A 25,771-nucleotide genomic window follows, 5' to 3' on the forward strand; every position below is an offset into this window, starting at 1 on the left:
GTCACGACATCGAAATGACGTCAGCGTGTGTCCGTCGCCCGCCATTTTCCAGGCGGCACATTTTGCTGTCTCTCAATATCTGAAAAAAAACCAATTAGGCCATATACACATATTCTAATATTGTATGTACCACTATCTCGAAACGGGATAATCTTAACACATACACACTATATTTTTTGTTTTACATATTTTGGCATTTTTCTGATCATATTTATGAGACTAAGTTGTATATAGATGCGACTACTAGTCTAGATCTATTTTAAATAGGCCCATCATTTTTTTCAGTTGTCTTTTTACTGTAGTACAAATATGTTATCAACACAATGTTCACGTTTATCATGTGCATTATACATATATTGTACGTGAAACTTTATGTCTATTCACAGATACATGTACGGTATCCGATATATTTGTTTATTATATCTTATTACATAAACGAACAGAACTTTCCGGTCAGATCCATTAAAGATCGATTCAGAGTGCTTGCAAGATAAGAGACGAGCGCTTCTTACCATTAACGTCTAATTCAGACAAAATAAAACAATTTGATTTGTTGGGTTTTTTGGGTTTTTTTTTAATTGATTTAAACATATTTTATTGCAAAATGTGCAATGGGATTGGGCATAAGTTGTACAACTTATATAAAGTCCATTCCCAAAAAATTAGAACATTCAAAGTACATAGACAAGATGGCATTTACAATATAAGATATTCATAATATATATAGTTGTATTTGAGTCACAGAGAGAGAGAGAGGGAGAGACGAGAGAGAAAGAGAGAGATGGGGGGAGGGAGAAGGAGAGAGCTATTTTTTAACCAGTATGCTCATCGAGGTGATAATTTCACCTCCTAATATACTTTCATTTTAAAATCTACCCCTCCGATAAAGGCGACAGAAGTTCTAAACCACTTTACATAACTTTCAACTTATCAATGCTCATATCACAGGGGCGCATAGGAAGCGGGGGGGGGGGGGGGGGGGGGGGGCAGTGGGAGCAATTGAACACTCCCCCTGTTCCCCAGGCAAATGGGGAACATGTCTTTTTGCCCCCCCCCCTCCCCCCATGTTCAAAAAATGCACATTTGAAAGAAAAAAGGGTCCTCATGCACTGCACATTTTTGTACTTCATTTTAGAAAATTTTCGGCTGCGTGGCGCGTTTCCTAAAAACGTTCAAGCACGTAATGTTCAAACCTTTAATAATGAAAATTCAATACACACGAACTAGACTAAAAATGTCCATCAAGGGATTATACTATGTCAAAAAATGCTTCTTAAAAGATTAAATTGTTTATATGTCTTAGCAAGACAATCAATTTATGATTATTTTGAGTTACACAACAATGTGCCGATGGTGTGAATCCGGTATGTTCAGATCGAGCTGGTTTACATAATGGTATGACAACACTCACAATTATCATGTCTAAATGCAGATAACTTTAAATCGAATTTTTTTCCCGGGGTGACCCCCAGACCCCTTATAAAAAAAATCTCGCGCGTTTGGCGGTCGCAGTTCAACAAAATGCATTGTAAAACTCATCACTGCCATTCTAAATCGTACAATTTTTTTCCCGAGGGAGACCCCGGACCCCCCAATTTGCCCCAAACACCGAAATCTCGCGCCTTCATTATAAATCATAATTTTTCCCGGGGTGACCCACAGACTCCCCATGTACCAAAATCTTGCGCCTTCGGTGCTCTCAAATTCAACAAAATGCATCGTAAAACTCATCTCTGCCATTCTAAATCGTACAATTTTTCGCGGGGAGATCCCTGCCCCCCCCCCCCCCCCCCCCAAAAAAAAAAAAAAAACAAAAAAAAAACAAAAAAAAAAAAAAAAAAAAAAAACAAAAAAAAAAAAAAAAAAACATCTCGCGCCTTCGGCGCTCGCAAAATCATCAAAATACATCGTAAAGCTCATCTCATTTATTCTTGATCGTAATATTTTTCCAGGGCATACCCCGGACCCCCCCCCCCCCCCAAACTCGCACGCTAATTTGCGTATTCTTCTATGAGGGGGGAGGGTTACAAATTATAGACACTGCATCATCCTTTCTAGGATATTCTAGGCTTCCTTTGAATATTCGTTTCTCTTTTGTCGTCAGTATCGGAGGGTCTGACTGGGTGCTTTCTAGTATTGTCATTATCAATGTTATAATGATAGCACAATACGCGCGGCGACTCTATTGTTAAGGGAATAGTCGATGTCGTAGCAACGTTGGGTCATGACCCCACTTTTGGTGGGAACATATAAATGACTCGATTCCAATCAGTATTTGTTGACGATGACGGGAGAGAAAAAATATGGGTATTTTAATAAAAAAAAATATGCAACTGCCGCGAAATAAATAATATTCATTTACGTGAAAAACTGTTAATATAAGGAATAGATTTTTATTTTGTTGAGGTTATGAGGGTATAATGATAATTAAGCACATGTAAATTTTATTCGCCGGGGTTACATAATTTACACGTGCTTCATTATCATTATACCCTCATAACTTCAACAAAATAAAAAAAATATATTCCTTAAATAACTTGCGTGTAAATACAAAACCAGTAAGATATTGGGAGTAAAATAGATATGGAAATATATGATAATAATAGAAGGACGAAGATAAAATCTATGAGGATCTTTGATATATTGCTGAGTGTGCATGAAGAGTAATTCGTTTTCTTGTGTACATATGTTTATATCTCCAAAAAGTAATAAATCGACAGAGAGTGGAATAAATGAGTTAATCTGTCGAAATAGAATGCTTCTTTGGTTAATAAATGAATTACAATTAAAATAGAAATGCTATGGATCTTAAAATGGGAAACCGCAATGACATTTTTGATCTGTTACAATATTTGCTCTTAATTAATGACTATGTAAGGAACTTGAACGATTTCTTAACTTTGTGTGTATTATGTTTAATTTACCGTCTCCAAAATAGAAAAAGTCGGGTACTACAGGTATGTCTTGGTTCCGGATATCATGTTTAAAATTAGAGAATGACTCACTATGCCTAGTGTTTATAGGCAACTAAATGCTGGTAACTTTAATGCTAGGTTTACACTCTGTTCCCGGCGACCACGGTAGCCCCGTTTACCCGAAACGTGGTGCACCGTGGAATTTTGGCTATTTTTGTCACTGTATTCAAGTTGAGATAGGTCTTGTGAAGTTTTGGCACGGTCTTTTACGGATCACGTGGTGGACCGTGGATGCAGGGAAAAGTGCTGTTCCCGGAGGTTAAAGGTACACTACGGCTTTAGCACGGTCTATCAAGGATACCACTACGTTCTCTCTAGTCCTGTTACGATCTGATGAGGTCTGATACGTTTTACACGTTTTGATCAAGCTCCGATACGTTTTTCACGGTCCGCCAAGGCTTACTAAGGATGAAAGTCTGATTCTGGGCTTTTTTTTGGAGCAAATGAAACAAATTATTTATTGCCGAAAATGTCATTTCAAACACGTTTTAATTACAAAATGTGTTAAAAGAAAAGAAAATCTTAACCATATTTGGTATAAACATATAATTATTATAGCCAAGTGTTTCTACTCATTTTTTCCTGTAATGGTTCTCACTTAATCTGCCTTTTACAATAATAGGTTTCGTATAATTTGATGGTTTAAATGTGTTTGATAATGACTATTTCTATCTATTAAAACAAATAATTCCAAAAAGTAGCAAAATGCACCATGCAAGGCAATGATACTCTATCATATATTGCTTGCAACGTTAGACCGTAATAGGACGTAACACGCCGTATTACGTCGGGTTTTGAACCGCTACAAGCCGCGATGTGCCTTGACAGAACGCATCAAAACGGCTATCACCCACCTTGGCTAGCCGTCTAAACCTTGACAAACCTGGACAAACCGCCACAAAACGTGCAGACAATCTCCATCAACCTTGGCAAAACGTGGATAAAACGCAACAGAACGTCACAAAACTTGAAATCACCGTGAGATTCCCGGGAACGTGCTTGCTGCCCATTCCACCACGGACCGTCTGGAAGTTTTGTTACGGCCTCGTACGCGCTGTTACGTTTTGTTACGTCAATGCCGTTTTATTACGTCCTGTGGCGTTCACCATCTGTACCGTGACTGTCGTGGCAAATTTTTTGACAGTTTAAAAATCTGTCACGGCATCCACGGTAATCACGACCGCTCACGTTTGTCTATCACGCCCTTCTGCGTTGTCTCACGTTGTCTCGCGGTCACCACGTTTTGTCCACGGTGGCCTGAAACGGGGCTGCCGTGGCCACCGGGAACATAGTGTAAACCTAGCATTAATCGAAAAATTACCGTGTTAAGAACACTTTAAAATCATCAAAATACATTGTAAAACTCATCTCATCTCAATACTCATCTAAATCGTATTTTTCCCGGAGAAGACCCATGGACCCCCAAACAACAAAATCTCGCGCCTTCGGCGCTCGCAAAATCATCAAAACACATCGTAAAACTCATCTCAGCCGTACTAAATCGTAATACAATATATATCATAATAAAACGCATTACCATCTCGACAATTTCGTGGATATTGAATATAATTGGATCAACACACGAAAACCCAATTGGTGAGTGGGAAAGAAATTAGTGCGTTTTGTACGTGTCTTTATGTTGCAGTTCACTGGTTACGAGAAACAAACAAACCCCAATTTTATGCATGATTGTAAAGTGTTAGTAACACTTATAATGTTAATATCGGACGGGATGATTTAGAATTCAAACTGTAAATTGAGGAGAATGTCTGATAAGAGGACAAATCAACATGGACTAACGTACACCCAAATGATGTTCTTCATTGTACTGTGAACCAATTTGCATTCGCAGGTATTTTATTTTAGCGAATTTTCGCAAGCGCGTTAAATTCTCGAAAGTTTATCTCTGCGAATTAATATCTTAGATTATTCTCTCACCCTTAAATTCAAAGATACCACGATCCCCATTCGATTTTAAATCGAAGAAACTTTTGTCTCCGTGAAAATATTTTGAAACGGAAATCGCGAAATTTAGTGGCCGCGAAAGAAAGTTGTTTTTCAGTATGATTAATCAGAAGCCGTTGTAGCTACATTGTTCCGTTAGATTAGAAAAAAATCCCGTCCTCTTTACTTTTGAAGGTAACCAATTATATTTATAAATTGTTTGTCAAAGAAAACAAAACTATTAATACTTCATTTCGGAGAATTATTTCTTTTCTTCGTAAGAAAGAATCTTCAGTTGTAGCCGTGGATCTTTTGAATGGATTTCATGAATACTTATGTATAGCGGGTGTCCATATTTCGCCAGGGTCCTAATTTCGCCATTTTTATATGATACCAAGTGATAATTTGGTAATCATGACATAAAATGAAGAGCAAAGTTTTAGCAAGAAACGAAGAAGATGTTCATATATCAATATTGAAACAATTGATTGCATTCCACATTGATAGTTAAGCCCTTTTTTCCAGTACGGTTTTTAGGAAGGGCGACAACTTCCTGTGGGGGTATCAAAGAAATTGACTTGATAGAAGATGTGGTTTATTGTGTCTAATTCCACACAATGTTGAATGAGTGGCTTATGTAAAAATCAAATGCAAGTACATGGGCATAAATTTACTTATATAATTTTATGGTTACATTTAAATCGTCTTTATTTACCAAAGTAGCGAAATATGGATATCCTACCGAACAATTGTACCTGACATCGGGAGGTATTGTAACCCTATTCATGCAAAATATAGTATTCGTACTTTTGTAAGTTATTAAATTTTGTAAGAATATGAGGAACCTTTCATTAAAACTGTTAATTGAATCTCTTATACAAAAAATAAAAATCTTCTCTGGGAAAAGGTAAAAATTGGCGAAATATGTACACCCGATCTATGTGCGTATGAAAATGTAAAGAATGTATTGCATAGGGATATAATAGAATCTGAACAATTACTTTTCAGTATCTTTCGCAATCGACCAATAACGATTATACAAGACAGGTTATATTATATGGTGATTACTTCTTTGCTCTATTTCGTCTTTGCATGTTAGGGAGTTAGCTCCCTTGCGGGTAGATATCGATTGTTACGTCATTATTTTGTGAGCGCAATTCACGTCGTTTTCTCCGAAATGTACGACGTTACGCTCGCAAACACATGACGTCACAATCAATACCTACCCGCAAGGACAGATAACTCTGTAATATGCAAATACAGAATAAAATTTCATTTAGCCCCTGTTTAAACTAGTGCTATTTTGTATGTCTTTATATCACTTCTTAGGTGTACTTGAACATAACAAAGTTGATAAAAAGTGTGTATCGTTATTCAAAAGACATACACTGTATATTCTTCATTACATCATAATGAAAACACATAATTAAGATGAAATCAACGAGAAAAAAACATCAATATAAACTGTTTCTTATTTTGAAAAATTGAAAGCAAGTAATGTTAATTAATTACTGCTGAATCTATATAATCAACCTAATTTAACAGTTATATTAGTGTTTTCGCATTCACATCCTTAAGTGGTTTAATTTTTTCATGATTCGTTTGCAACTGATTTGTATCGTCACAAAACTCCTATCTCTTGTCTCTTATCTCATAGTTGTTATCATCATGTGTAGCCGCATCTGAAATAAGAAAAGAATAATATCTGTAATAGATAAAAATGTCAATAACAAAAACATGCCCTGTATTCATTTATCTACATCTACTCACAGATTTTCAAGGTGTTATCGTAAAATATTTAAATAATTTTACATCCAACACAAAATCAAGAATCAAGAATCATTGAATCGGAAGATTGTAATTATCATTAATATCCTCGATTTATACAGTACACCCCCTAAAACAAACAACAAAACCCCCAAAATAAAGGAGTCATTAAAAAGTATAATGATGTCTTCCAAATTTGAAGTATAAGGCGTGGAAAGGTTAACAAAGTGATCTACCCTTTATCATTCCTCTCGCTAGGTGTCTCATTTTGATATAACATATATTTATAGAGTGATCTACCCTTTATCATTCCTCTCGCTAGGTGTCTCATTCTGATATAACATGTATTTATAGAGTGATCTACCCTTTATCATTCCTCTCGCTAGGTGTCTCATTCTGATATAACATGTATTTATAGAGTGATCTACCCTTTATCATTCCTCTCGCTAGGTGTCTCATTCTGATATAACATGTATTTATAGAGTGATCTACCCTTTATCATTCCTCTCGCTAGGTGTCTCATTCTGATATAACATGTATTTATAGAGTGATCTACCCTTTATCATTCCTCTCGCTAGGTGTCTCATTCTGATATAAAATGTATTTATAGAGTGATCTACCCTTTATCATTCCTCTCGCTAGGTGTCTCATTCTGATATAACATGTATTTATAGAGTGATCTACCCTTTATCATTCCTCTCGGTAGGTGTCTCATTTTGATACAACAGTATTTATAGAGTGATCTACCCTTTATCATTCCTCTCGCTAGGTGTCTCATTCTGATATAACATGTATTTATAGAGTGATCTACCCTTTATCATTCCTCTCTCTAGGTGTCTCATTTTGATATAACATGTATTTATAGAGTGATCTACCCTTTATCATTCCTCTCGCTAGGTGTCTCATTTTGATATAACATGTATTTATAGAGTGATCTACCCTTTATCATTCCTCTCTCTAGGTGTCTCATTTTTTATATAACATGTATTTATAGAGTGATCTACCCTTTATCATTCCTCTCGCTAGGTGTCTCATTTTGATATAACATGTATTTATAGAGTGATCTACCCTTTATCATTCCTCTCTCTAGGTGTCTCATTTTTATATAACATGTATTTATAGAGTGATCTACCCTTTATCATTCCTCTCTCTAGGTGTCTCATTTTGATATAACATGTATTTATAGAGTGATCTACCCTTTATCATTCCTCTCTCTAGGTGTCTCATTTTGATATAACATGTATTTATAGAGTGATCTACCCTTTATCATTCCTCTCGCTAGGTGTCTCATTTTGATATAACATGTATTTATAGAGTGATCTACCCTTTATCATTCCTCTCTCTAGGTGTCTCATTTTTATATAACATGTATTTATAGAGTGATCTACCCTTTATCATTCCTCTCGCTAGGTGTCTCATTTTGATATAACATGTATTTATAGAGTGATCTACCCTTTATCATTCCTCTCGCTAGGTGTCTCATTTTGATATAACATGTATTTATAGAGTGATCTACCCTATATCATTCCTCTCGCTAGGTGTCTCATTTTGATATAACATGTATTTATAGAGTGATCTACCCTTTATCATTCCTCTCGCTAGGTGTCTCATTTAGATATAACATGTATTTATAGAGTGACCTCCCGATTATCATCATCGCCGCTAGTCTATTCATCTTGATACTATTTATAGACGAAACATAGTTTCTTGGAAAGACAAAATTTAGGACATATACATTCTACTATTATATGGCAAATTAATTCCGGCTGGAATTTGATATGAGGTGCATATATTTCACCGTGCTTTCTTTAAATTTTAATTTAAGATGTTTTTAATGTGGATCATAATTCAAGTCGTTCCATGTTAATACCTACTTGCATTTAAATTACTTTGCCTTTGCTTAAAAGGTATAACGAATGTTGTATTTTGAGTCAATACTCTCCGTTTCTGTAAGAAGGATACCTTATTTGTCGTCCCACATAGCTTCACCGACTTTCCTATGGCTTTGAACGGATTGGTCACCGCCCTCCCGACAACATTTCCCGGGAGTGAGCCGACACCTACAGCAGCACTTCCCGTTTTCTCCCCGTCATCTATCGAATCGCCAATGGCTTGGAAAGGTGCCGCCGCTAATTATATAAACCACCAACAGCGGCCACATGTACCCATATCGGTGAAGTTAACACCGTCATGAATTTACGGAAACCGCTTTTTCCTTTCTTGTCAGACATGTTGTCTGTGTATGTGTGTTATCGCTGTTGTGATAAAGAAGCAAGATTGTGTTTTGTCATCAGTATTTTGTTCTAGCGATATAAAGAAAGAGAATGTAATCTTTAACAACATCAATTGACTGATATCACAAATTAAAATGAATGTATAGTTTGATTAAAGATGCTAATGCCGGATGTAACAAGCACCTAAATGTAAGCAATACAAGGAACTCATTTGTTGAATATGTAAGTTTCTGAAATAGGTAAAGGTCATTTGTTGAACAAACTTGGTAGCCCTTCATCCATATAGCTAAATTTCAGCAAAGCTCCCATTTTGGACACCTGCAATTATATTCCCGTAGGTATTAAATCGGTCCTTTATGAAATATGATTATCCTCACCTAAAGTTCCCCCTTCTGAGCCCTGCCCCTCTGTCCCCACTGGCCGAACCTAACTAGTTTATATTAAATATGATTGTCCTTCCCCAGTGATGTTTCACACAAAATATGGATGCATTGATCCGTTCAAGGATTAAAAAGGAGTAGGATTTTAAAGCAAAATTTCATCAAAATCCCCCCTACTGAGCCCCGCCCCTCTTTACCCAGCGTTCGGACCTAACTGGTTTATATAAAATATGACAGTCCTTTCGCTATGATGTTTTACACAAAATATGGATGAAATCCACACAAGGGTTAAGGAGGAGTAGGATTTTAAAGCTAAAACAAGTACATGTTCTCATTGTAATGGACACTAATATATAATCCCCCAAACGACCCTCTCACTCTCCCTTCCCATCTCCACCTACAACAACTTAAGAATGCAGTTGCACAGTGTATGAACATTTGAATGAAATTTTGAGGTGCTTTTGTATTCAATGAATTGCAGATGGAAATTTGAAAACAGGAGGTAGGCCCAGCGACAATCTCTCAAATTTTTTATTATTTGATCAGCATCCCTTAATACCCCTTTATACTAATTTTCAGAGACGGGAATATAAAAACAAGAAATTGGTCCAGCGGCCATCTTGGAATACCAAAATCTTAAAGAAAATGTTTGCATGTTGTTCGCCATCCCTTAAAACCCCTATAGACCAATATACTATCATGGTGATTGGAGACCGAAACCTGAAAACAGGTAGTGGGTCAGCGGCCATCTTAGAATACCAAAATCTTTACAAAAATGAAATCCATCCAAAGATAAAGGAGAAGTAGGATTTTCAAGCTAAAATTAAGAACATTTCCCCTTTTGGGGTCCCGCCCCTCAGCCCATAGGGGTCGGAGCAGGCTCATTTATATAAAATATAATTGGCCTTCCCCAATGATGTTTCAAAACAAACATGGATGAAATCCATCCAAGGATGAAGGAGAAGTAGAATTTTAAAGCATTATTAAGAAAAAATTCCCATTTTGGGGCCCCAACTCTCAGGACCTAGGGGTCGGAGCAGGCTCATCTTATGAAATATGATTGGCCTTTCCTAACAATGTATCAAAACAAAATTTGGTTGCCATCCGTCCAAGGATGAAGGAGGAGTAGGATTTTAAAGCTAAAATTAAGAAAATGTCCCCTTTTGGGCCCCACTTTCCAGCCCCTAAAATTCGAACCAAGCTCATGTACATAAAATGATTGTCTTTTCCCAATGATGTTTCATACAAAATATGGATAAAATCCATCCAAGATTGAAGGAGCAGTAAGATTTTAAAACTAAAATTAAGAAAATTTGACCTCTTGGGGTCCCGCCCAGCTGCCACTAGGGGTCGGACCCATCTCATTTATATAAAATATGGTTGTCCTTCCCCACTGATGTAGCATACCAAATATGGATGTATTCCACTCAAGGGTTAAGGAGGAGTAGGCTTTTGTATAAATAATTTTACACACGACGCACGGCGGACGGCGCACGACGACGGACAAAACACGATGACAATAGGTCATCTGACCACAGTCATCCTGACCTGTGGTCAGATGACCTAAAATGCGAGTAAGGTGATGAACAAAACTCTATGCTCGTATCTATGTAAACATCTTCAATATTCCAAGGGTTACTATCACTGTCGTAATATCCTTAGATAATGTCATGACAAGTCCATCGTCTTCCAAACCGTGTTATCAACGTATTAAATGCCAACTTTTTTTCCGAAACAAAAAATTCAAAGTTCCTTAAGATATTATTATAAACATAAGAAAATTTATATCGATGGTCAAAAATTACAACACCAAACAAATGAGTAATTCTCTGCATAACTTTGTTAACAATGAAGATTCATTTCGCTGTTTTGCCGTCTGGCTCAGTGATAGTAAACAAACACGTGGTAATTATAGGACGACAGATTAGGGAAATATGTCCCGCGTTAGGAAAATTGAAATTTGATTTATTTTTATTTAATTGTTTAGAAGGTGATGATATGTGTAGTAAGCTTTTGGACACTTCAAACTTATCCATTTCGTTTTACATTCCCATTTTAAATATAAAAAGTCATTACAGTTGATGTATCTATCCTTAAACTTTTGGTCAGATTTGATATGCATTTTCAATGAGAGATTTTCCAAAGGAATTATCAACATTGTGTATTGAGGTGTTTGAGTCACGATATATACAGCTTGGTTTCCTCAGCTCCATATTGTCCAGTCTATTCTTACTTTAATATCATATACATGACAATATATGTTAAACCTCCTTTATCTATCTCAACACTGACTACTACGCGGATTGTGATGTTTTAGCTTCGACGTGTCCAGATTTGTTTCCTCCATGGCACAAACAACACGGTAGAATGTCGCTTTACTTCCTGACCTCTGACCCCAGATTTCCAGAAGATACTTCGCAAGGGTTTCCACACTCTGACTTTGGTGGAGTTCCATGGCCTTTTTGATGTCGCCATAGTCGATGTCTAGTTCCAGGAAGAAGACAAGAACACTGGAGCCAACAGCTCCGGCGATAACCGCCAGGTCATCAGTAGTAGGGGAACTGGACAGATCAATTTCCGGAATCACAGAATCTGTAGATAAAAAGTCAAAAACTAACTTAAGTCATAAAACTTTTCATATAAGTTACATAAGGAGAAAAACTTAAGTTTTGACTTTAGTCTGCACTTTTGTTTCGAGGAATCAGGGCCAGGACATCAAGGTAAGCTCGCTGATCTATCCAAAATTAATGAGTCACTCTACGGAATCCCCGACTTACCCATATCCTTGGTTTCTGTTTTTGCGGTCTCAGCCCCCCAGACAGGATCTTGGAGCAACTCCGCGAATGGAACATTGTTGATCTTCATCGCCTCAACAAGTTTCTGAAGGGAAGCCGCATGTTTCTGTGTTGCTTGCCAAAGGAGGAGTACCTTCGTCAGTTGTGAGCGAAAGTCAAGATGTCGGTGCCGCCATCTTATCTGTTTATAAAGTCAAACATGCATATAGAGATCACCAAAAGGATCATACACCTGTCTATAAAGACCAACAAAAGGATCATACACCTGTCTATAAAGACCACAACAGGAACTAAAAATGTCTTTATAGCCAAGATAAGTCAAATTATGTTGAAATTAACCTTTGGGATCCCCAGAAAGTGGTCCTACTAAGCAGACGGTTTTTATACAGAGGTGGTAGCTAACTCAGGTCAGAATATACATTGTTTTCATCAAGATCATTAATTTTCATTTATATATATAAAGGAGTGAATATTTCCTACTGAGATAAATTAATTATATATTTCTTTTGAAAAGCAATCTCCACTCTTATCAGATTAGTAATCATAATAAGAAGAAAAAAACGGTATAAAGCTAGTATATATTAATAATCCGAAATAAAAAGTCAAAATAAATTCAAAGTAAAATAAAAAAATCATTTCTATGGAATATATATCCAGCCACTATAGGGCCTTCTTCAGTCCAAAATAACACTTACACAACGTGTTCGTCTACATGTTTGTTTACATCTATTGTGTCTATTATGTTATAGATTTTCGCTGTCTTCTAATTATCATTGGGCTTAACATATCTGTTATACAAGTTGCTAAATATGACAACTATATCTAAGTGAAGCATGCTGTTGTTACCTGTTTAACGTCAGAACTGTCTAATCCAAGGGAGACAAACACTGACACAAAACTATTTCCGATGTGCTTAGCTACGTGACTCAGCCGTTTCGGTGTGAGTTCGTGCTCTTGTCTCCACGCCAAACTACCACCTTTGAGAAATAGACGGAATCCTGCAAATACAATGGGTCTAATTCATGTACCACATGATACCCGATAACGTTTGTGCGGGACTAGCATCTCCATTGGTGAAGGAACGTAACTTTTTATAATCTTCCGGCTGAAATGACGTTAGCGAGGGATATCATCTTTTCACGTCATTCCATCACCAATAGAAATAATAGTCCCGCACAAACGTTATCGGGTATCGTATCATATGGTATGTAAATTATTCCCATTGACTTTGCTATAAATTGATGAAAATATTCGATTTTTTCAACAATTTCGTGATAAAATATACAACAATGCCATGATTTGAATCATTCACCTCGGGAAATATTTTGAACTCTTCTTATTCAAAGAATGGATCAATTCACTATGAATTTTCAGGGTCGAATGACTTAATGCCTCGTTAGCGATTAACTGTCATGAGAAGGAAAGCCATGTCCGCTTTATTCTAAACACTGCACGGATTATTTATTGTATTTCATTTTTGTTAAATTTATATATTGCTTATCTTGAATATTTTTGGATGTCATTAATTTTGTTTCAAGTTACTATGTTATAAAAGCCCACAAAGGTAATATGGTTAAGGTCAATCTAATTAAAATTAGACTTGAAATTCCGCTCCCACTACGATACTCTACATTTCGCTTCAATTAGATTGGGTTTAGGTCTGTGGCTAATCAGTTTTTTCCTCCTCATTTGGCTTTAGGTTTACACATTTCTATGGTGATCATGACGACAGCGATACAACCCCTGGATTATCGAGAATGCATGTTAGCTCCCTTGAGGGTAGGTATCGATTGTTATGTCATTACTTTGTGAGCGCAATTCACGTCGCTTTCTCCGAAAAGTATGACGTTACGCTCGCAAACACATGACATCACAATCAATACCTACCCACAAGGGCAGAGAACTCTGTAATATGCAAATAGAGAATTACATGTCAAGCTTTAATAAATTCGCGAAATAAACGAATCGTTCAATTATTCCATGCTACTCACTATCCTACCATTCAAAAGATTCACACAATCAAACGCGATGCTTTACCATTTATAGCCAAGACAATGTACCTAAACGCATGATTCTGGTGGCATTTCAATGATCAATGTGAAAAACGAAAATAACATACCTTTTCTGGGAATGTTGAATTCCTGCACCTACAAAAATAAAACAATTACATTGTTAATGAATTATCAATACGTTTTTATAATGCAGTACATACTATCATGTATTATAACAATGAGATGATCGTTGCTCTAGTACTTTTGGTGTAAATACATTATGTTTATCATAATAGAGTGACAGTTTTAAAAGCAGAACCCCAAAACATTAACTTTCAAACATTGATGAGTTCCACACCACTTCCTGACTCACCTATCACAGTCCCGATACCTCAACAGTAGAATGTAAGATTTGACAGTGAAAACATTGGCATTATATCAGAATAAGCTCTCTTGAAAGATCTAAATCAAAAAGAGCTTTTATTTCAATAGGATATAACTAGGCCAAATGGAATTTTATCTATGTTTCTTTTACTTACTAATTTTAAACGGGCATTCTTTCGCAAGTCCTAGAACATCGACAGGTCTTTCCACTCGATTTAAAAATCTGCGAATTAAAGATCTTCGCGATCTTGTTTTAAATAGAAAACGCGGCACAGTTGATTTACAGTGTCTTATGCAGTAAAGAATACACGGAATGTATGTTTCATTTTCTAAGTTTTGCAAAAAAATTATTAATAAGTATAATGGGACTTATCCACGTACCACGTGATGCCTGATAACATTTGTACGGGACTGTTGTTTCTATTGGTGATGGAAAGCCATCACAAGATGGGATCCCCTCGCTAATGTCACTTCAGGGGGAAGATTCCAAAGAGTTACATTCTATCACTACCGGAGATACTAGTCCCACGTTATAAGGTATCACTTGGTATGTGAGTTAGTCTAATTTATCGTAAAGCTGGGTTATTTCCGCTGGTAGAATTTAACGATTTTGACTTGCAATCTAAAACGCTGTCTTGCGAAATCGCGAACATTACCGGCTTTACGTAAACCATTGGTACGATATGATATGTACTTTGTGTAACGCCCTGTTTTGTGTTTAGAAACACTGGGTAGTTACCTCTGATTGTCGGCCAAACCAGATCGCCCTATCCTTGTATATGATTGCTTTGTATCCATACGGAAGTCGATGTCGAACTGTGGCAGATTTGAAAGCTCCAGCCTCTGTTAATAAGACATCACAAGCAACATCTTCATACAAAAGACGATAGTGATATTTGTTGTGATCTTCAAACAGTGTTGCTACGGTTTTCCTGACGACACCACCAATCCCAGGATACAGTTGACAATCTGAACAAGAGAACAGTGTCAGTTTGATCCTAGATTTGCTGCACTGTATTAAAAGATAAACACCGGGGTTTATTTTGAAACATCCGTTATCTCGATACAACAGTTTCTCCTGGCAGGCGAGATCGGATACAACTTCAAATCTGTTGATGCAGATTGCCAATATTCTGTCCCGCACTGTAGCAGGGATAACCTGTTGATTTGAAAAGAAACACAAAGTTGATCTCTGGCTGCCTTGAGTTAGTAGCGATGTAATCAGTTCGTCGTTTACTGGTGGAAGCATGCATGACAGAATACAATGACCAGCCTCGTTGCTCTTCTTTTCTGGAAGAGGTTCTGCGATCAAAGATAGCTGGGAAATAACAGTCATGAAACTCTCTTTGTTTGGTGTTTCCGTTTTTATGTCAGATTCCAAGAAACTTTCCACCAATTCGGGCGATATCAGTGGTTGTTGGACTGACAAGAGCGCCACTAAACGGTTGGTCAGCCATCTTGTATCGAGGACTATGGGATCGTCTGGTGTCAACGACAATGGGTTGGTGCATATCAAGAAAGATTTCTTCTGATGCATGAAGCTGAAATTGTCAATATTTTAAATTATATTTTAGAATATATGACAAAATTATGGTATATGAATAACACATTTCTCATAATTGAAAAAAAATTTCGATACCAATTTCAATGCCATCAATTTAACAAAAAATCACATCGAAAAAGAAAGCTAAATTGATGATATGTAATTCATTATTAGTCGCTAGAGATATATCGTGTACAGTCCATTCTTCAGTTGAGGTGAATTGTATACAGTATCCTTTTCTATGTAAATGAGAATGAATAACGTAAACCTGAACACTGACATCAATTACATCCTCGATAATCAAGGAGTTGCTATCACTTTCGTTATATCCTCCTCTGCACTTTGTCATAGCAAACTTAGATACCTTACAAGAGTAAAAACCTGGAGACTATTTATCATACCTGTATACGAATACTTTTCAATCTATAAAAATTGTACTGCACGATGTATTGATGTAAATGTTTCATATGATGAATGGAATCCAGTGTATATGAAAAGACCTGGCCATGCATGTGCCTTACATAGGCATTTTAAAGGAATACATAATAGCAAAGCACAGCTTCAAAGCTTCAGTAAATCATTTTTCGATCAACCGATTTATTGGGGTGTATCTAAGATGATAAAAATTCCCTTTCTCGTCTTAGAAATAGATTGAACTCAGAACTTTCAGTTCTGCCATGATATAATCTAGGTCTGGATGTAATGATAGTGACAGTAATCCCTGGAATATCGAGGGTGATATCAAGGTCAACCTATCAAGGTCACAACTATCAAGGTTACAATTATCAAGGTCACACCTGAGAAAAACGAGTACTTGTCCTTCCGATATAGGGACTTCCAGTTCCTTAGCAATTGTACACAGATTTCCAAACGTCATCACTTTGTGACCATTCCGTCTGTAGCGCAGCAGTTCCCGTTCCAGTGCTAGCCATCGTGCAGGAATGTTTTGTCGTAACTGATGAATTTCATTAGCATTGATCAAGGTTGCAGGCCAAAATTCTTCGTGTTGCTGTTTTGGTACGTCTAGGTTATTTATGAAAGACTTCAATTTCACATGGGCGTGTGCAAATGCTGCTATTTCATTATGATCTAGAATAGTTTTCTCTACTTCTCGCTGTAGTTTCATGCGATTGACGGACTGAAAAAATCAGTGAAATCATAAAGGTATCAGGGTTGCATATTTCACTGCAATAGAAAATCTTTGCTAATTCAACCATTTTATATACATGTACATAAGAGAAAATGTATTTTCGACAATATCCTAACCACTTGGTCTCAATATCTTTTTTGTGAATCTTAATATTGATTCTCACTTATTTAGTTTACAAATTATTAAATCACATTTTCCTAAAACAAGTGTTACTAGTATCATATAGATAATGCTGATTTATGTAGCCTTTCATAACGTACACACTATGTCGATATTTACCAACTCCGGGACCTTATCCAGGTGTGTTCCGATGAGAATAATGCTCGGGTGTTGTCCTTCCTGATGAAGCGAGATATACTTCAGTCGTTCAATAACACCATCTAACGTGATGCAGAAAAAAACAAGTGACAAATATTGATGCAATAATCTATAATCTATAATCTATAGCGACTTAATCTATAAAACGCTTTGAAATCCCGTGATTATTTTCTTTATCTTTTTGTCATGGATTTCACTTTATTTCATTATATTTCAACACTTATTTTAGTTTTCATTCGCCCTGTTATGAAATCAGAAAAGGAAATATTTTTTGAAAAAGTTTGAGCCTTCAAGTTCGCTATGATATTAGACAAAGGATAAAAGATTTGTCTTGACTTGGAATAAAATACTTCAGTATTGTATTAACCACAACACAAGATTTATTATTTACGTTAACCTATTTAGTCCATTTGGATAAATTTTATTGAAGGGAGGCAAGCACGAGGTACTTGTCTCCAACCAATAAGACATGGATAAATAATACTAGAGTATTTAGGGTATAGCATCTTACGTGTATTTTCCTTCGACGATTATTCCAATGAGTCATATAAAGTCATCTTTTATATGATTTTAAAAAAGCACTTTTTCAATTAAACCATATAAATTAACTTCATGTGATTTTAAACGTACTTTTGAAAGCAAAAAAATTGTTCTTTTAAGCTTTTCGTTTTTAATTGGCTAAACATACCAAATATTCTTTCAAATTAGTGGTACTGTCATGATTTGTAAAATGCATGCATATAATCATCACTATGTTTTAACGTTATTCGAAAATGACCAAGGAAGAAAATGTGACGTAGAAAAAAATCCAATATAAGAGTTATAGCTATAAAGAAATGTAATCTCTACTAAAACAATATAAACAACAAAATCAACAATAACTAAACATAGCTTACCCAACATCTCGTCCATCCTCGGGTAGAGTTCTAACGAGAACACTAGGACGTACACAGCGTTACTCGTCATAAACAAATGTTGGATACCTTCGTACACGTTATCTCCGGAAAAATCAAATATTGTAACATTGACTTTTTCACTTGGACATCCAGTGTCTGCAAGGAGGGGAAAACTCTATTAGTGTACTTTTTAGCTCCTTATTTCTCTTTTTTCACTGACTTAAAGGCACATTTACATACCTCAACCGAAATAGCTTTTTATTTAAAAAAAATAATGTAAACCGAGTTTTGTCACGACGCTGAACGACGTAAAGTTAGAATCCCGGAACTTCAGACGCCCGTGTCCGGAGTTTACTGACGCCGCTGCGCGCCGTGTGCAAAAAAAGGATGAAAAGCGCTGAAGAAAGTTCGCGTGTTGTTAGGACACGTCTTTAAACTGCCTTTATTGTACAAATGCGGGACGTGCCACAACGATGTGAGTAAATCAATTGTAATTTGTATAGGACATTTCAGTGAATCCTCCCTTTGTTTTGTCGCAATGTCATCATTCAATTTCATACCTATCTTAAGACGTCTCGTCCTTCACTTAAGTATGGCAACAACTAACGCGTCACACTTATGACCTCTTTGTTAACAATTCCAAGAAAAAATTTTTTCTTCCACTTTCAGTATTTACAGCAATCTACGAATAAAAATAACTGCAAACATGGAGTTTGATTTTGGTAGAAGCGACACAAGTTTGATAACTTTGTATAGTCGCAAAAGTTATTACCTTACTATTAAATACCACACATATCGCCACATCCTAAACTATCTAACACAAATAAATTCAATAATTTTCATAACGCGGGGCGTCCTATGTTTCTTGCCGTCGTCCTAATAACCGCACTGTTGACTGCACCACGAGAAAAATTAGCGACATGAACCTTCATTGTTAACATAGATTTCCTAAGGAATTCCTGAATTTGTTTGTTGTTGTAACTTCACTTTAGACCATCGGTATAGATGTGCTGACGTTTAGAGGTGTTAGTATAAACAGCTAATGTTTGTTTCGGATACGGATAGGCTTATAATAGGCGAACAAACTTTTAGAAAATGGACATATTAGATATAGCAAGACTGTCGAAAAATAAATTATAATATAAATGAATGAGAAGAGAACAATATTGCTTAATTTCACGTTCACTTGTAACACATGCTTACTTTGTTTCGAGGTATCTTTCTCAGGACGACTCTTTAAAGACAGCTGCCGCGCCGGCTCTGTTAGATTTCCAGCACGTCCTTGATCTGAATAGAAAAGAGATTTTGGTTTGGCTTAGTGTAACGGCCTATTAACAGTTCATGCCATTTAAGAACGACTTCCCTCCCTTTTGTCTCGGGAAGCAGCAGTATATTCTGGTAAAGTCTGTATATAATAGTGGATCTCTTGCATTTTTGTACTGCTACCTCACTGAATCGTCAGACAGAGACACCGAAGAGCACATCCTACTTGGTCACATAATTCTGACAACGGATAATATAACGACACAATAATAGTATTGTTAAAATATCTCTATTGTTCAAGATAACAAGTGTGTGTAGCATTGCCTTATATTTCTATTCATAATACTATACATCTGTAAAATGAAATTATTTTGAGCAAACTTTATTAGAATATGTTCGTGTGGAAAAAATGTTCCTTTTGACAGGTTTGTAATTTCCAGAGATATCTCTGTGTCACGAAAATATATCTTACCCTCTTTGTTCAACCATGATAAATGCAAGCAACGAGTTGGCGTATCTTACCATGCATCCTCTTAAGGACGTTATCCACGAATTCCTGTTGACAGATAGTCACTTCTGATTGGTCCCCATTATCGGTCTTGCTCCAATCTTCCAAATCAACCGTGATCCTTCTTGTGTATATGTCTACACCTTTGGTTGGACTTGGTCCTTTGTCCCTGTCATTGACTCCCATCACACCTCGAGCTAGAGCCGTCTTCCCCACGCCTTGTGGACCCAGTATAATATACAGGATGTCGGTTGTTTCTGCATTTCCTGTCTCTAATATCTTGTCATACATTATGGTGAAATCGTCGTCCAGATGACCAAACTTATTAATGTATTCCATTATGTATTCATTTGGGAGGGTTTTGATATCCTTAGGCAATCCTAAAATGATAAAATCGGAAGTAGTGTGAAAATTGGAAAAGTATATTATCTCTGATTTTTTTTGTCTATTATGTGCTTATCCAAAATACTACCGGACACATTGGGAATAATTCATGTATCTCGTGATACCGGATAAGGCTTGTGCGGGACTGTAGGATTGTTTGCATGGACTTACCGTTATGGTGTCGCTTCCTCCACTTTAGAAACTCCTTGGCGTCGTGGTCCACCAGATCTTCACAGCTCTTACACTCATTCTCTAAGGTCGAATCACCTCCTGCAGTCATCAGTGCTTCCAATGTCCGAAGTTCTACGGGATGTTGTTTACAACACAGGTGCATTGCTGACCATCCTTTATTGTCAACTTTGTTTACAAGATGGCGGACTTCCGGTTGACTGTTGAGAACTTGTTTCAGAATCCGGAACTTTCCCTGTTTGACCAGGAAGTGTAGAACGTTCTGTCCTTTCTTGTCTGTCCCCGTGACGTCAGCCCCTCCATCTACCCATTTGTTGTAATCGTCCACGTCGCCATCGTCGGCCGCCATTAGCTTGTGTCTCTTCGGTATGGAAGCCTCCGACATGGTGTTCCTACCTAAACAGAAACAAAAAATGAGAAAAAGCCGACAATGTGACGTACTTTGAACGGCCAGGGCCATGTAAAGACTGCAAGGTTCAGGTCAAACCCGAAATACCTAGAGAAAATATACCGATCTACCAACTGTCTAAGACGGGTTTCGGATTTGTAACCCTGCGGTACGTGAAAGCTCGGCTACGGCGGTCCCCTTGTCATATCTTTATAACTATAGTATCATGTAATATGGCTGTATTCAGCAGTGACACAAAAGGAGTAAAGAATTTCAGAATTCCATTTTTTACTTTTTGTATATAACGTGATTTCACTGTTATTAGCATTTTAGAAAAAGGGTTAAGAATTGTATCATATTTGTATTTCTCCGTTTAAATAACTAGTCTGAATGGAGAAATAAATCCCTTTTCAATAGTTACTACTGTAAACCTGCGGCTGCTTAATTTATCATTTTCATGTCTTACAGCGATTTACAGTTACAAACGTTCTTTATCTCTGTATCTGCGATACTTCGCGGTGATTGATTTTGACGGATTTCAGTCACTCGCGAAATTGAAAAGCCCGCGTGTGGATAAAGTAAGTATTTCGTCACTTGGTTGTGAGTATAAAGACGTAGATATTTCAGACAACAACGTTTGTTTCATACATAGCGATGGAATATCATTACCTCACATTTTGACAAGAGCGAAACAGATAGAGGTTTCTTGCATGGTAATCAAAATCACAAATCATCAAATCGTGTCCTTTATTTTTTTCCAGCGATAAATGACCACTGTGTAACTCACCGTCCTCCATCAAATGTTATTCTATATATACTATATTTATTTCCAGTTATCTTCATGATTTACAAGTGCGTGGGTACTATAACCATAAATATCGAACACTTAACTAGAGTATTGATAAGACGGAAGTGTATTATCGATTTTCTATGTACCTGTGATCAAACTATGTTTATTAGTATAAATCAGAAAGCATGAACGTAATATCAGACAAACGAGACAAAAAAAAATAATAAAAAAAAATGATGCATAGTTTCCTTGTGGATGTAATTTACATTTGAAATATTCGTAAAACATTTCCTCGACAATTTTGAAATTAGCAAAAGGAAAAGATTCAACCGCTTAGCTCCATAACAGGCGTTTCGGAACGGTAGCTGGTCTCTGAGTGATGTCTGCTTAATAAAAGAAGGATATGGATTATGACCATTTCATATGTTATTGTGAGTTGTATTATTAATCGTCATAACTTACTGTAGTGTTGCTAATGTTTGTGATGGGTTTGATATCGCCTAATTCGCAGATTCAGCAAAACTTGCAAAATTTAATTCCCGCAACGGTTTTATTTCTTTTCAAACGCATGTTTTTTACGTGTCAAACTACCCTGTAAATGACGCTTTCAAAAGCTAAAAAAAGAACTTCGCAAAAATAAATCGAGAAAGTTTGTATCTGCGAAATGAACAACAATACCGTATATATATTGTTACTGTATGGGACAAGGAAGTATTTCCAATCGTGTGGACAAAAAACAAGTTGTCAAATTTTGGAGGCGATCTGTCCCTTTATCAAGACATACAAAACGAACACGATTACATAATAGGTATACATAACATATTGTAACGGTAACATATTGTTACTGTACATATTTTGATCGGCTAATAAAAGTCTCACCAAAGGATTGATCATACTGTGATCACGCACATTTACCTTGTCTATCAGTATAAAACGTCCATCTTATTTTGCACGGAACAAGTCCACGAGAAGCAGATAGAAGGATTTATCAAAGTCCTGAAAAAGACGCATATATATAGTATATAGTACTGACAAGGGTCACCCCTGATCAAGGACCAATATATAGTCTGTTGTACTAATGTGGGCGAGGTGGAGTCGTGAAGGACGTGCGGTAGTCCTGATTCATATGTAATTTATTGTACTTAAGTGAGCGAGGTATTCCTATGGAAAGCCATAGCTGTCTTATATTATAAATGTCGATAATGTCATATCATATAATGATGAAATCGTATCATATAGTGATCAGTCATATCATATAATGACAATATCGTATCTTATAATGATAAAGTCGTATTATGATAAAATCGTATCATATAATGACAATATCGTATCTTATAATGATAAAGTCGTATTATGATAAAATCGTATCATATAATGGTCATTTATAATATAAGGCAGCTATGGCTTTCCATATATTCCGACTGTTGGTGATTCAAAGACCCGTATAGTTTATTGCACTGACATGGGCGAGGTATTCCGATTGCTATACGCCCTACAAACTAGAAGACGTTAGGGTAGCCACGTTTCACGAACCAATGTAATTTATTGTACTGATGTGGGCGAGGTATTCCGATTGCTATACGCCCTATAACTAGACGACGTTAGGGTAGCCACGTTTCACGAACCAATGTAATTTATTGTACTGATGTGGGCGAGGTATTCCGATTGCTATACGCCCTATAACTAGAAGACGTTAGGGTAGCCACGTTTCACGAACCAATGTAATTTATTGTACTGATGTGGGCGAGGTATTCCGATTGCTATACGCCCTATAACTAGAAGACGTTAGGGTAGCCACGTTTCACGAACCAATGTAATTTATTGCACTGATGTGGGCGAGGTATTCCGATTGCTATACGCCCTATAACTAGAAGACGTTAGGGTAGCCTCGTTTCACAGACCAATGTAATTTATTGTACTGATGTGGGCGAGGTATTCCGATTGCTATACGCCCTACAGCTAGACGACGTTAGGGTAGCCTCGTTTCACAGACCAATGTAATTTATTGTACTGATGTGGGCGAGGTATTCCGATTGCTATACGCCCTATAACTAGAAGACGTTAGGGTAGCCTCGTTTCACAGACCAATGTAATTTATTGTACTGATGTGGGCGAGGTATTCCGATTGCTATACGCCCTACAGCTAGACGACGTTAGGGTAGCCACGTTTCACAGACCAATGTAATTTATTGTACTGATGTGGGCGAGGTATTCCGATTGCTATACGCCTTATAACTAGAAGACGTTAGGGTAGCCACGTTTCACAGACCAATGTAATTTATTGTACTGATGTGGGCGAGGTAAAGGTGGATATCCCCGATACAACTTGTGTATTCGTGTTTCCTTTAGTAGTACTGGGCATGATTCAGTGTTACCCCCACTTATCATTTCCATTATGATCCATATGGCGTATTTAAGGTATCTTAAGGACTAAAAACGTGTCACTACATAGATATTTTTATTGCTCTAATAATAGATACTAACAAACTGTACGATGCACTAGCTCATGTGACTTCACATCTTTCCATCTTGATGAGAAATACAACTGCAACAATATATCAAGCCAAAGTGGAAGTAGGTAACTTTTTACGGCATTTTGAGTCGATTTTTGTTGGTACCGGGTGGTATGCTATCATTTTCCAGTAATCAAATCTTATAGATTATTTTCGACTACTGTAAACCTACGTTAGTGGCAGGTAATGGAAATATGATGGAGTTGGTCGCATTTTTCTGTTTATTGTACAGGGGCGTATGAAGCGGGGGGCAGGGGGGATTTCGCCGAGTGAAATGTTCTAAAAATGCACATTTGAAAGAAAAAAGGGTACTCCGGCACATTTTTGTACTTCATTTTAGAAAATTTTCCGCTGCACGGCGCGTTTCCTAAAACGTTCAAGCACGTAATATTCAAATCTTTGATAATGAAAATTCAATACACAGGAACTAGAATAAAAATGAAGGGATTATACTATTTAAAAAAAAAATATGCTTCTTAAAAGATTAATTTGTTTATATGTCTTAGTAAGACAATCAATTCATTATTATTTTGAGTTACACAACAATTTGCCGATGGTGTGAATCTGGTATGTTCAGTTGCATAATGGTATGACGACACTCACAATCATTTTTTAAATGCAGGTAACTTTTAATCGAAAAATAACCGTGTTAAGAACGCTTTAAAATCATCAAATTACATTATAAAACTCATTTCAGTTATTCAAAAGTTTTCTCGGAGAGACCAACTGACCCCCAAACAACAAAATATCGCGCCTTCTGCGCTCGCAAATTCATCAAAATACATGGTAAAACTCATCTCAGCCATTCTAAATCGGTTTTTTTCTGGGGGAGACCCCCGGACCCCACAAACACCAAATTCACGTGCCTTCGGCGCTCGCAAATTCAACAAAATGCATCGTGAAATTCACCTCTCCCATTCAAAATCGTACATTTTTTTTCTTTTCCCGGGGGAGACCCCCGCACCCTCAAACACCAAAATCTCAATTAATTGACATGGCTAGTTGATACAGTACAATTCACACCTCACGTTTCACGGCCAAGTTTCTACATATTGTAAAACTGCAATAGTTATTCGCGATATAGATACTATCGCCTATTTCGTTGTCATTGAAATATCCTCGAAATTATCCACACGCTGACATATTACAAGTGAAAATGCTGAAATATTTTCACCATAGATACGAAATACCCGTGTAAAACGTCAATAATGTTCGGATAATGAATAATTCATCTTAATTCAAATAACATTTTCAAAACACGTGCCTCTTGATTACAGATAGCCGTTTTAGGTTTTTTTTTCATCAAACATTTTTTATTCAATAAACGTGTTTTACTTGTCTATAAATAGATCATAGATT

The 25,771-nt window shown here is 36.7% G+C and overlaps 1 protein-coding gene across 1 annotated transcript; it reads right to left on the reverse strand.

Annotated features, from left to right (window-relative positions):
• Nucleotides 1–11,105: 11,105 nt before the first annotated feature.
• Nucleotides 11,106–22,942, reverse strand: LOC138309083 (uncharacterized). Its single transcript, XM_069250221.1, has 12 exons — nt 22,815–22,942; nt 20,704–21,117; nt 20,163–20,528; nt 19,581–19,664; nt 18,378–18,533; nt 17,443–17,543; nt 16,811–17,151; nt 15,210–16,011; nt 14,215–14,242; nt 12,942–13,093; nt 12,078–12,276; nt 11,106–11,892 (listed from the first exon to the last, which is right to left on the reverse strand). Exons 2-12 carry the CDS (start codon nt 21,104–21,106, stop codon nt 11,582–11,584), a joined length of 2,943 nt encoding a protein of 980 aa, XP_069106322.1. The 5' UTR covers nt 21,107–21,117; nt 22,815–22,942; the 3' UTR covers nt 11,106–11,581.
• Between the last annotated feature and the right edge of the window lie 2,829 nt (nt 22,943–25,771).

This window comes from Argopecten irradians, chromosome 15 (genome assembly GCF_041381155.1).
Source record: "Argopecten irradians isolate NY chromosome 15, Ai_NY, whole genome shotgun sequence".
In the NCBI taxonomy this organism is placed as follows: Eukaryota; Metazoa; Mollusca; class Bivalvia; order Pectinida; family Pectinidae; genus Argopecten; species Argopecten irradians.